The sequence below is a fragment of the Arachis stenosperma genome, chromosome 5, assembly GCF_014773155.1.
Source record: "Arachis stenosperma cultivar V10309 chromosome 5, arast.V10309.gnm1.PFL2, whole genome shotgun sequence".
NCBI classification, from domain to species: domain Eukaryota; kingdom Viridiplantae; phylum Streptophyta; class Magnoliopsida; order Fabales; family Fabaceae; genus Arachis; species Arachis stenosperma.
The window spans coordinates 4,429,452-4,443,065 of NC_080381.1; the positions used below are offsets into that span (position 1 = coordinate 4,429,452).

The window sequence follows — 13,614 nt, forward strand, 5'->3', positions numbered from 1 at the left end:
CGTGGCATAACCGTCACGAAGGTTTCCCGGTCGATCGTCATCTCTTCAAGCGCGCTCTCTCTCTCTCACTCACTCTCTCTGTGTCTGAGCTTCGAGCTCTCTGTCGCTCTCTGTTAGTTATATGATCTTCACTTCTCAGTTGCAATTTGTATTCTCGGGAATTAAGTAAAGTAAATTTACTTTTGATTTAATATCAAAGTGATAGTACTATCTGATTAGTGGGACTGATTATTAATAAAACATACTATTTTACAGAATGTCAGTAGAGAAATAATGAAGATCTTGACTGAAAGGACCTCCCATTTCAATATTGCACTGGATGATGTGTCAATCACAAGCTTGACATTTGGTAAGGAATTTACAACCGCAATTGAAGCCAAGCAGGTTGCTGCTCAAGAAGCTGAGAGGGCTAAGTTTGTGGTAGAAAAAGCTAAACAGGACAAAAGAAGTGCTGTTATTAGAGCACATGTAATATAGTTGGCGCAATCATATGTGGGGACTGTTCTTACTTAGTATAATAGTTGGATTCGATGCTTTAGTATTTCTGAATTGCCAGTTATTATACGGCTATACCAAACCATAGATAGTCTGAATATCATGAAAACTAAACAACTGAGAAGTAGTCCTTTTCAACTTGATTCTGTAGTACATTTAAAGGCTTATTTTATTTTTTCTTTAAACAGGGAGAAGCCAAGAGTGCACAATTGATTGGTCAAGCTATTGCCAATAATCCTGCATTTATCACCTTGAGGAAAATTGAAGCTGCAAGGGAAATCGCTCATACAATTTCAAACTCTGCTAACAAGGTTTACTTGAATTCAGATGACCTCTTTATAGCAACATAGTATTTGACTATTTGTCGATAATTCATTGTTGAGCTGGGATAACAGGTCAAATCAGTTCATAATAAGTATAAATATTTGGCTCAGCTAGTCCTTAAATGCTTGCTTCTGAGTGAAGCACGGAATTGTTGAAACCCTGGCTCTCTTTATTGTATGCTTCTGTTCAGTTTTCATGTCACATTCAACCTTCTAGGGTTGAAGGTGAAAAGCCTTATGGTAGACTAACAGTCTTCTTGTGAAGCATGAGTCAAAAACAGTGTCAATGCGCTTCTATATATCTGAATCAGTGTATTTCAAAGTTTTGAATATGGTAAACTGGTTATGTATCAACAAACTATGCTTGTCTGTATTAATATACCTTTGTTTTGAATAGTATCATTCAATCTATTTATACTTTACAGCCATAATTTAAGTGTTGCTAGATGATATGTATACAAGCCATGCCAATTTAAATTCTTTTGGATTTTAGTATCACTATATTCCTCTTCCTTAATGATCTATGAAGTTGTTTAGTTATAAACTTTGATGTTTAAAGTTGTTTGTGAACCTCTAATATTAAGTTATGGATAATTTATTATGTGAAATTTTAAATTTTATTAAGTTAGAAATTATTAAATTTATATATTTAAAATTATTTTTAGGTTTTTTAATAATTTTATTTAATATTTAATTAAACCGATTGAACCCCGGTTAAATTCCGATCGAACCAATAAACCATTAAACCAATGACTTTACCGGTTTATTAACCGGTCCGGTTCTTACAACCTTGAAAATAATGCATATAATTAGATTGATTAGACTTATTGTATTAAAATACATAGAATTATGTTTAAATATAACGAAAATTTCAAGTAGCAGGCCATGATATAGGTTGAAATGACAATATTATATTCTCCAGGGAACAAAATTAAATTCACATCGTGGATTTAAATGACAATATATTATATATTATATAGGAAAGAAGAAAATTAGTATCATTTAATTTGTTCTTCTGCAAGCACTGAAGACTTATTTATTAATTAACGATATTATTTTGTTATATTATTAGAATATGGTGGTATATATTCAATCTTATCCACAAAAACTTTATTTAAGATATGGCCAAATTGAGATTGACCAATGCAGAGAATAACAACTACGTTAATTAGGGGAAGTGAAAATATACAAGTTTGGATTATTGTAAATGTCTAATCATGTTTTGATTCGTTTAGGATCGGAAGATTATTATATGCTTGGAAAAACTTTTCATATATATCTTTCCATTAGGTGTAGTTGTTTTGGACTTTAATGCCTTACACAATGCAACCACCAACAAGCATATACCACGGCAGAAGTAGGCCTATTTAAATTCAGCTGAATCTCTCAACCAATATTCAAGTATATATATACACTTACAAAATTATTATTATTGTTATTATTAATTATATTCTCTCGTTATTAATATATAATATTATTTGTTTTGTTTACTACTACTGTCAACGAGTCTATTGTCGAAACGAAAAATATGTACAAAAATGAAACTCATTATTCGATCCACAATAATAGGTGCATATTATGGTGTCTATATACATTTGTCTAATTTATTAAAAAAATAAAAATAAATATTTAAATAAAAAATATAAAAATAATTTTTTAATATTTAAAATTTACCATAAAAGATAAATTCGATAATTTTGATACTAAAATTATAGGCATTACAGAATTTACCTAATAATAATTAATGACATACATCAAGTAACAAAGCAAAGTAATGAGATGATGATGTTACACAGACGAAATAAAAATCGTGTAAAAAGACAGTAGATAGCGATGACGTATGTGCTTCTTATCATAACGACAACAACGAAAATAAAATTTAGAAAGAACAAATCTAAGTGATAAGGGAATAATGGAGAAGTGAAAATGTACTTCAGTAAATAGAAGAAGTGTTCTTCTACAAAATAATGATTTGATAAAAAAAATACATTTAAATTTTAATAATTAAAAAAATATATAATTATCTATTTTAAAAAAATTAATTACAAAATGATCCTATTTCATCAATTAAAATATTAATTTTTATTAGATTAGAATAACTCAAGTTAAAAATAAATATTCAATTCTAAAATAATATCTCATAAAAAATAATTTATATGTTATTTTAAAAAAATTAGGTAGAATAATTCACCATGTATATATATATCTTCACATAATCAATTGTATATAATTTATTTAAACCAATTGTTTGACTCGTAAAAACGTATGTACATGAGTTGAGTTTCATCTTACGTAAGCCATTTCTTGAAAATTTGATTCATATAATCAATAATTAATTAGGTCCATCGGGCTGGTTAGACTAGATCTTATCTTTTATGCATAGAACGGGAGTGCAATATTATATCGCTTTTGGTTGATACATCCTTATATATATATATATATATATATATATATATATATATATATATATATATATATATATATATATATAATCCTCACGTTTAGTAATGAATATTCAAAGTATTTAACTATTTATATTTTCAGGTGAAATTATATTTATTTAGAAATTAAAATAGAACGACAAGCTAAACATAAACTTTAATTATTATTTGTTAGTCATCATAGAGTTCTATAAAAATAAAATATTTATTTTAATGCGTAGATAAATTTTAGCTAGGTAAAAGTACATAATTAGCTTTACTTTACTATATCTAATAATTATGACTTTAATTAATTAATATTTTTGGCTTGCAAGCACCTAGTTGCAGTACATGGTTTTAATATATTTATGGTGAAGTTTAGAAGTATTTCTCAAATATTAACCAATAATGGACCAAGCTCATCACGTTGCATGTCTTGCAATTCACGATGGACGTTAGATCTAAACTAGCTAACTATAACCAATGAATGTGCATGCTCCTTCAATAAGTCTATATACTAGCTGAATGGAAAATTAACATAAAGTTAAACTAAACTTTGATTTATAGTATTATTACTTAATAATTACTAGTGAATTAACGTTCATAATGGAGCGGAAAAAAATCTAGCACCTACATACTCCTAATTAATATTAAACAAACATATATTTTTGGAAAGAAAATCTAGAGACCACCAACTTTATTAAATTCTGGTCAGTATGTAACCAGCAAACAAAAATAAGTTATCGGATAAAATTTCACACCAATTTCACATCATTAAAATCATCATTAATGACTATTTAATAACTACAAATTACAAAAATTGCTGACCCTATCCTTCCTCGTATTCTTTTAGTAATTAATGCGGGTGCCTTCAATACATAATTACTGAAATAATAAATAGAAAGCTAAATATAATTTAAGTTAGGAAAATATTCCGTCAAATCCATGATCAATTTTGTTTATAATATTATTTTTTTAAAAATTTAAACCGGTACAAATAATGACATAAATAATTATATCTCTAATACATCTAAAAACAGAGTTGGAATCTCTTGTAGGGATTTACATTAAAAAAACACAACTAAATAAAAGGCCAAATATAAACTTAGAAAGAGCCAAATCATAAAAATAAAAGATTTCATAAGTACAAGTTATTTAATTTGAGAAATGGATTTTTCTCAATTTTTTTAACAATTAAGAGAGTAAAGTGTGATCTTATACAATTAATTTTATAAGTGAAATAAAAAATAAATACGAGAGAGAACAATGAAAGATTAGAGATTACACTTTACACTTTTAATTTTTTTTTAACAATTAAGATGATCCATTTTATTAATTTGGGAGGTTATTTTCCTCTTTCCTCTACACTAAATTCTGCTCCTTCTAACAAATACGTTTTTTGAATTTTTTGCATAAACTTTTTTATTTATCTTATACTTTTTCTTTTGAAAATAATATTGATCAGATTCTAAATATTTTAATTATAAAAGTCCTGATATCATGCATTTTATGAAATTATTTTTTTAAAATTTAAGTTAATAAGAAGATACCTAGAAATAGTTATATATCTAGTAATCTTATCAAAAATAATGGAAAGCTTCGTTATTATTATTGTTATTACTACTAAAAATAAAGTACTACACATATACCATAATGTTTATAGGCAGCACCATTTAAATACAGCTAGCAAGATGCATTTCACTATCAGTTAATAATCGTGTAAAACCCCATAACGCATTTATCATGTTGCATGTGGTTTGTTTTGTATCAATCCAATCTAGATCTAGCTAGTCATCAAATGATGGAAAAGTTTGAAGAAACATTTATTTTGTTTCTCATTGTTTTAATTTAATTAGTTTTGCAAAAGATAACATGACCTAAAAAAGGCACATTGTCCATTACCTAGCTACTATACTCATTATGCAAACATCAAAAGTAGTCAACTCTTTATCTATCCATCCGAATAAATTTTTCTTTCTATTATTTTTTTGCCTCACTTGAATAATATATAGTTGAATGAATCTTGAGGCATTTTATAATTAAAGTTCATGAATTAAATAAAGGCGTTGAGGAGGGAGATGATGAATAATAATGCATGGACCTCACTTACTAGCATACTAGCATTGATGTAGCAACATGGATTGGGTTCAGTGCTACATAGTACATACTATAGTATTATTGTACGTATTATTTATTTATTTATTTATATAATTTTGTTTTGATATCTATTTGAGAGATCAATTTAAATATGTTAAAAGTATAACTTAATTAATGATTTCAAATTAAGCATCTAAAAATTTATACACAATTTTAATATATAAATAATATTTTTTTATCAATATATTATTATTATATAGTTGATATATATTATTAAAAGAATTATAAGTATATCAAATATACTAATATTTTAATAATTTTATCGTTAATCTCAATTATAACAAATATATATAATATATATCAATTAAAAATAATAATTAATATTACTAGAATACTGATATTATAAATATATTTTAAAATTTTTTTATATTATTATAAATAAAAATTTAGGTACATACAATGTAATGTTAATAGTTAAAAATTATTAAATAAAAATTTAATTAAATTAATTTAATTATTTCATTATTTTTAATTATTAATTTCACGTGGACCTAAATTTCTACTGTTATTATATATGTTATATTATGCCCATAATCCCTTCCACCATAAAGTCTCTGGCAATCCACCTACTGTCCCCATCATAGGAAGATATTTTGCACCAAAACAATAAGTAAAGGAATACCTACAAAATTGAACTCTAGCTACTAATTGCTTGCACATATATAATAATAATATATTATATAATCACTCACCTCACCCAATACCCAATAGTTAATTAACTATATAGAAACTGTCACCGAACAAAATATTTCTAAACTGCGGGTCAGCTCAGGTGTTGGTCAGAAAGTCCTGGCCAATCAACCCTTGTTAAGCCTAAGCTTCAGAAAACTAAATAGAACATTCTAAGCTAACTTTGAACATTAATCTTGTTTATTTGGACGATATTATTTTAATAAAAAATAATTTTTTTTATTTTTTAGTGTATTTAATAAAATTTTAGTAATAAAAATAAAAATATTAAAAAAATAAAAAATATTTTTTTAAAAAAAAATATAATTTATATTTTTTTAAAAAGATTATTTTTTTAAAAAAAAAGATTTTTTTATATATTAAATAAATAAATAATATTTTTATATTATTATATCCAAATATAATTGATAAATAAAAATTTTTTTTTATAAAATATTAGAGACTCACACAAACAAGTCCGAGTCGTCAGTATAAAAAAATAGAAGACATTCTATAGTTGTTATTTAACAAAATATAGTTTTACTTTAAATAAAATTTACATCTCATCTAATAATATTAATAAAATTATGAAAAAATTTAAAAAAATGAAGAATTTTATTGTATATTGTTGTTGTCTATTATCGAAAAATAATACTATCTATTTATACTAATTACAAAATTGACTTTAAATTTTAAAATATACTAAAATAATTAAAATCTCTAAATAATTCTATTAAAAAAAGATAAATATAACTAATTTTAAAAAAAGACAAGTATAACAAATTTTGTTTTTAATAGAAAAAGATAAGATAACGAATAAAATAAAATAAAAATTTAATAAATATAATAATAAATGCCATATAAATTAAAATAATATTTTACATCATATATCTAACATAGAAAAATACTAAAAAATTAATAAATTTTATAATTTATAATCATCAATTAACTATTATTAATATTTTTAATAATATAAAATTATATCTAATAATATAAAATTATTTTTTTATTAATTAAATACTAACCAAATTTTAATAAAAATATTAGTCTTTAAACTTTCTCATCTAACATATTCAATTAATGCCTACAAATAACATTTTTCCTCCAAGAAATAACGAATTCACATTGGAAACTCCCACTTAGAACGCGTGAACCATGGAAAATGAGTGACATGAGAAAAAAAAAATAAAAATCAAAGAAAGACTAAATTCTTGTGATTATGTATGTATGTGTACGGCTATAATTAAGAGAGCTTGAATTGTGATAAATCTTGCACCCATTTGTCAAAAAAGACCACCTTTGCCTCCTCCTCGTGCCATATATTCTGAAAACGATTTTTATTTTTTCTAATACATGCTATTAATATAAATATTTTTTAATTAATTCAACAATATAAGATTCATAGCAACCTTATAAGAACGAAAAAAAAAAAAAAAGGGATGGCGTTAAGGCAGAGAAGCTTTAAATGTGAGTTGGTTGATAGCAGTTTCTTCTTACGGACTAAGCAATAAGCATTGTTGCCATTGCGCGTCTTTCATTAACATTTATTTTCTTCTTATGTTATTATTTATTTTTATTATTATATTTATATTTATAAATAAATTTGGACTTCTATTTGTTCCTTAAACCCAATTCTCAGAAATCAAACACCACCGCACAAAAAAGAAAGAAACTTTTTTGCTTCTTTCTTCTTCTTCTTCTTCCCCTTTCGTTTGTTTCTACAGAGATGGAGTTTGTGCCAAATCCGTGTCCTCTGAGGTCCTCTCTGTTCGGTTCCTTCGGGGATCTCGTCGAGAGGATCAAGCAAATTGGAACCCTCGCTGTTTCTGCCGTCATTGGCAACATCTTCTCTGCGATCTTGACCTTCTGCTTCGCATTAGGTTAAATCCCTTCTCCTAATCGGTTTTTTCAATTTATGCATTTTGTCGAACACTTGATCTGCTTCTTTGTTTTCCAGGTTTTCCAACTTCTGGTTTTGTCAATTTGCCACCTTTTTTGTTTTGTTTTGTTTTGAATGATAAACATGGAAAATAGAGGATGGGGGTGTGGTGGGGTTTGGTTTAGTTTGCTCTGATTTTGTCAATGTCATTGTTTGGTGCTGTAAGACGTTGTTTTGAATTTTGCAACCTTTTTTTTCTTCTTTTTTTGGTGTGTTTTTGTTAAAAAGACATGATATGAAACTTTGGGATGCGGTTCATCTGTTTGTTTGTTGGCTTGTTTCCATCTTCTAAAAACATACTAAAGTTTTGTCCTTTGATTTTGTTTAATTATTTTTAATTGAACTTTGGGTTTGGCATGTGCTTGTTCTAAGGCCAGAACAGAAACTCTAAATGGCTTTGGTTTCTTTCTGTTTTTGGTATCTGCAGTTGGGACTTTGTTGGGGGCTATGACTGGAGCTTTGATAGGACAAGAGACTGAGAGTGGCTTCATTAGAGGTGCTGCTGTTGGTGCCATCTCAGGAGCTGTTTTCTCCATTGAAGTCTTTGAATCCTCTCTTGTTCTTTGGCAATCTGATGAGTCTGGAATTGGGTGTCTCTTGTACCTGGTGAGTGAGCAAACTCAGCCTTGTTCAAATTTCAAAATGTGATTTTGAAGCTTTTATCATGTGCCTACATGATTGCTTAGTTTCTGTTTTGTGAGGCTGTGGCTCTGTTCGTCTTTGGTAAGTGTCTCGGTACAAAAATAAAAAGACACCAAGACATGACAAGAAAGAAAGATCGGTCTCAGTTTTTGGTGGACACTAGACATTAAATTGGACGAATTTTTTCTCCATTACAAGAAGTTTACCTATTTTTCTTATGTGTATTCTTTTCCAAATAGATTTGGTGTCTTCAAGTATCTATCTATTTTTGTCGACAATTACGAAACAGGCTTAAATTTTTATTTTATCATTTTCTTTGGAATGTTGTGTTAGCCTAACAATCGGTTGTGTGTTATGCAGATTGATGTTATTGCTAGCTTAGTGAGTGGGAGACTTGTTCGTGAGAGGATAGGTCCAGCAATGTTGAGTGCAGTTCAGAGTCAGGTAATTTAATTTGCATTGCATAAAAAGGTTCAAAGGATTATTTACTATTACATTGATGATTTGGGAAATTTTGCTTGTGTATTCACTTGTCTTTGCTGAGACCTTGTACTCTTTCTTCTTATCTTAATCTCAGATGGGTGCTGTTGAAACCGGTTTTGATGAAGTTCAAAACATCTTTGACACTGGTGGTTCAAAAGGCTTATCTGGAGATTTGGTCGAAAAAATCCCAATAATCAAAATTACTAGTGACAACAATGTTGATGCTTCTGGTGAAAGAGTGTCTTGTTCAGTTTGCCTCCAGGTTTGTTAATTGTAGTTTTCCTTGTTAATACCATTTATTTAGATTATGTATATTTTGATATCAAGGTTACTACTCATTCATTATTAGCATATCTAGTCAATTTGGACAAAGTGACATTAAAATTTTGAAACAAAAGTACTATTAACCTTGTGTATTTTGATACTTAAACAAGTTACAATTCTGTATTTGTATATGCAGGACTTTCAGCTGGGAGAGTCAGTTAGAAGCTTGCCCCATTGTCATCACATGTTTCACCTACCCTGCATAGACAAGTGGCTGTTTAGACATGGTTCTTGTCCATTATGCAGAAGGGATCTGTAATTTTTGTATATGTCACATACCGTAAAAAAGGTTCTTTCTTTTTGTTTATGTTTTTTTCCCTCCCTTTTTGTTTATATGCTTATTTAATTCTAGTTCTAGGACTAATACTCGGTTAATTCTAGTGGGGGCTTTGCAGTTATGAGTGGTATCATCATTGTACTAAACTAGTGTAAAGAAAATTTTGAGATAAATTTTACCTTTTTGTACATGAATGAGTGGATTATCCTTCTTTTTAAGTCCTTCCTTCTTCTTTTTCCTGTTCTGTTATACATTTAATTTCCAAAACAGTGAACATTGATGAGTTGAATGTAATTTAACCAGTAATTTAAACCTTGGTCCTTGGCAGGGTTTAAGGAGTTTCCCTTTGTTTGTATTCAATATATCCATATGAGGAAATGGTGCAAAGTGGTGGTTGGTTCCTTGGCCCCATAATGAATGAAAATTGTTAGTACAGTCAAATTGAGTTACAATGATGATCAATGGATATGCATATAATAATTAATTAATGACCCATCATTTGCTTGTAAACATTTTTGTTTTTATGTGGAGAACAATTTAGTTTTGCTGATTCTGATTATATACACCCTATTGAACTTTTTTTTTTATGTCAAATTAGCATAAGATTTTAAATTTATTTACATTTTTGGACAAAGATTGTATACATTAGAAGTTTATGTTCATAATATTCATTACATACTGGTTTTTGCTTGACTTCACAAGCAGCTCTTACTGTACTACAAAACCAAACCAGACAAGTGCAATCATGGCCTGTGGTACAAGTTCTATATTCATTTTTTGTCTTTGCCTCGTTGTTATTATTTCTACCTTTTTTCTCAAAGAATAGTAAATTACATAAATTTTGTTGTTTAGACATTTTGTTTGTTTCTGAATTAGCTTTCTTATTCTTTTTATATAGTTTTGTATTTTTTTATTTCTTTATATTTGTATTGTGAATAGGAGAGTAAGGATTATTAGGATCATGTGTATTAAAACCCATAGTGATCAGAATTGGACCGAATTGTTTAATCGGATTAATCGAAACCAATTAAATTGATTTGGTTCAAACAAAAAATTATGAGAAAAGGACAAATATGTCTTTAGTCTTTTGATTTGCAGACACTTAAGTCCTCGAGGATTTGAGAGGATTTGGAAATACATTTAAGTCTTTGACCTTTTCAAAACTTATCTTTCATGTTCACTTGGGTTTGTCAGACTCGACGGAAAAATCAAAACGTGACTTTCATTGTATTGACCTGGTTGATATGGATGCACACGTGAGAGAGTTTTAAATTGAACAAATTGAACTCAGGGATTGATATGTCTAGATTTTGAAGAGGTTAGAGATTTAAATATATTTTTAAATTCTCAAGGACTTAAATGTCTGCGAACCAAAAAGACAGAGATCAATTTGTCCTTTTCTAAAAGTTTATTTGACAAAGAATCTGTTAAAGAATAAAAAAATGGTCAAATAACCAATTAATAAGTCGAACTAGTATAAATTTTTAGCAGTTAACTCTTGTAAAATAATAAAATACATTTTTAAAAAAAAATTAATATTTTATTATATCTGATTTAATTTAGTTCAATTTGGATTGAACTTTGAACTTTTGAATTTTTATTATCAGTTCAATAATTGATTTGATTTTCAAAATCTTATTAAAAATAATATATATGATTAAGCAAAAACTCAAAAAGCATTACTCAACATAAAAGGAAATGAGGGACAAATCATCACAAGAATGGGCTTGACCAACAAAACACAGAACAAATGGAAGTCTTTCACAACTAATTAAGGTTATATTAAATCTTGATTGAAAAGACTAGATTCATTATTATGGGAATGAAGTGGATGTAATCCATTCCATCAGATTTTCCTAACGAACCTGTACCTAAGCTTAGATTCCCAAATCTAAACGTCTTCTGATTTTAATTCCATTCAATGAAAACAACCCAGACTACTTGTTACTTCTTAATTAGACCAAAACCCAAAGACATGGACAATTTGATAGGGAATTTTTTATCATCATGTCAATTATCTTGGGGATAAGTTTTGCGTAAACCTTAAGAAAGGTGCTAACATAGTAATGTTTCTTAAAAGATCAATTTAATAATAATACTCTAATTAAGGATAATGGTTACAAGAACTTGAGTGCTTCTAATTTCCAAATAAATCTATCTTGAATGTTTATTTTCACTACTCTCTACCAATACTATAAGTTTTTGTTTCTTAACTAATTAATGTGTTAAAAATACTTAAATCTTTATGTATTGACGGTGGAAAATAATCAGGTGCTATTATATAAATATAAGTGGTTAATTTTCCCACTATTATATGAAAAAAGAAATTTTTACTACTTTAGCAACACCTCTTAAATAGACGTTAGCATAATTGAGCTTTATACATTGTTTATATATAGAAATTATAGTAAAGTATCAATTTAGTTTAAAAAATTTATGACAGTGACAATCCTTAAGAAAAAGATTAATAGGTATGATTCTCCTGAAGATAAACAATGTTTAACAAAATCCTCCAAAATATAAACCAAAAAATATATAAAATACTTCATCAAATATTGTTCATTTTTCCTTAATGAAAAAAATTTGCTCTTTTTTCAAAATGATGAGCGCCTTTTCCAACTAAACTGTGGACTAAAATTAAGGTTTACTCATAAAATTAAGACAAAATTTACATGTAATTCACTTATATGTAAAATTGATAGTTAAAAATTATCAGATAACAGTTTAATCAAACATATCAAATAAGGTGGAAACTCAGGTGAAATCGATTTCACGTGAAGTTGATATCTGAGAGCCGTTAGATAATTTGATTGATTTGACTAAATTTTCATCCAATGACTCTCAAGTATAAACTTCACATAAAGTTAGCTTCACCTGAGTTTTCACCATAAAATAATTTAATGATTATCAACCATCAACTTTACATAAAACCAATTGCATGTAAGTCTGATAACAACTTTGATTCACACTAAAAAAAAAAGAAAAGAAAAATGGTAGTTAGAACATCTCCAATAAAATGTTTTTAGAGTATCACTTTCGATACTTTCAAAAAATAAATTAATTTAGAATTAAAATCTGCATTGAAGTTGATTTATAAAATAATAAAATCGATATCATCTTAGAGATATAGCATCACCTTGATGGAGAATTAATAAAATTTTGTTATTCGTATAATTATGTTGATAAAATAATTTAAAATAATACAAAATTTTAATTGAACTAGTCTACAAATATTCTTATAAAACCTAAAATAAAATAAAATTAGAACTAACATTTGAGATGCTCTCACTGCGAGTAATTAGGAAGCAAACAATTTATTTGGACTGAAACTTGGTAGAGCTGAAATGCATGGTATAGTACAAGGGGATAGTAGTGAAGTGTAGCATATCACATTGTGAAGAATCACCAACCCTAGAAACGTTACCATTATCTATTTCATCTGCCACATTAAATAGTTGCGTCCTTTCATAAACCAAATTGGCATCTGAATCTCAATGCACAACACAGACGCTGCCTCATAATAATATGAAATACTCCATACTAACCATAAACTTTGTTTGGTAGGTGAAACCATGGACCCATACAAATACATCATCCAAATTAGTAAAAGGTACTGCCTAGTGGCTACTATCATAATTGGAAATTAAAAAAGGAAATTTGTTAATATTGTTGAGCTTTATTTATACACACACATCTTTATATAGATTCATCATGGCCACCAAAATTGACAAACATAACACACCAATTGTCATCAGTGTTTTAGTAATTAATGATATTATGTTACCTTTTTATCGGACATGGGCAACCTTATATCATGTGATACTAACTTCACACTTCACATAATCACATGCATGTGGCTTATATGTGGTTAAAGTTTCATCAATA

The 13,614-nt window shown here is 27.6% G+C and overlaps 2 protein-coding genes across 3 annotated transcripts; both read left to right on the plus strand.

Annotated features, from left to right (window-relative positions):
- Positions 1-273: 273 nt before the first annotated feature.
- Positions 274-845, plus strand: LOC130980299 (prohibitin-1, mitochondrial-like). Its single transcript, XM_057903988.1, has 2 exons — positions 274-468; positions 684-845. The coding sequence occupies exons 1-2, from the start codon at positions 274-276 to the stop codon at positions 843-845; spliced, it is 357 nt and encodes a 118-aa protein (XP_057759971.1).
- Positions 846-7,484: 6,639 nt separating this feature from the next.
- LOC130983242 (NEP1-interacting protein 1) lies at positions 7,485-10,315 on the plus strand. Of its 2 annotated transcripts, XM_057907449.1 has the most exons (6): positions 7,485-7,944; positions 8,431-8,609; positions 9,006-9,089; positions 9,223-9,390; positions 9,589-9,741; positions 10,058-10,315. In XM_057907449.1, the coding sequence occupies exons 1-5, from the start codon at positions 7,791-7,793 to the stop codon at positions 9,709-9,711; spliced, it is 708 nt and encodes a 235-aa protein (XP_057763432.1). In that variant the 5' UTR covers positions 7,485-7,790; the 3' UTR covers positions 9,712-9,741; positions 10,058-10,315. The 2 variants fall into 2 exon arrangements, with proteins under 2 accessions (XP_057763432.1, XP_057763431.1); XM_057907448.1 differs by lacking the exon at positions 10,058-10,315 and having other exon boundaries at positions 7,487-7,944; positions 9,589-9,947.
- Positions 10,316-13,614: the final 3,299 nt, after the last annotated feature.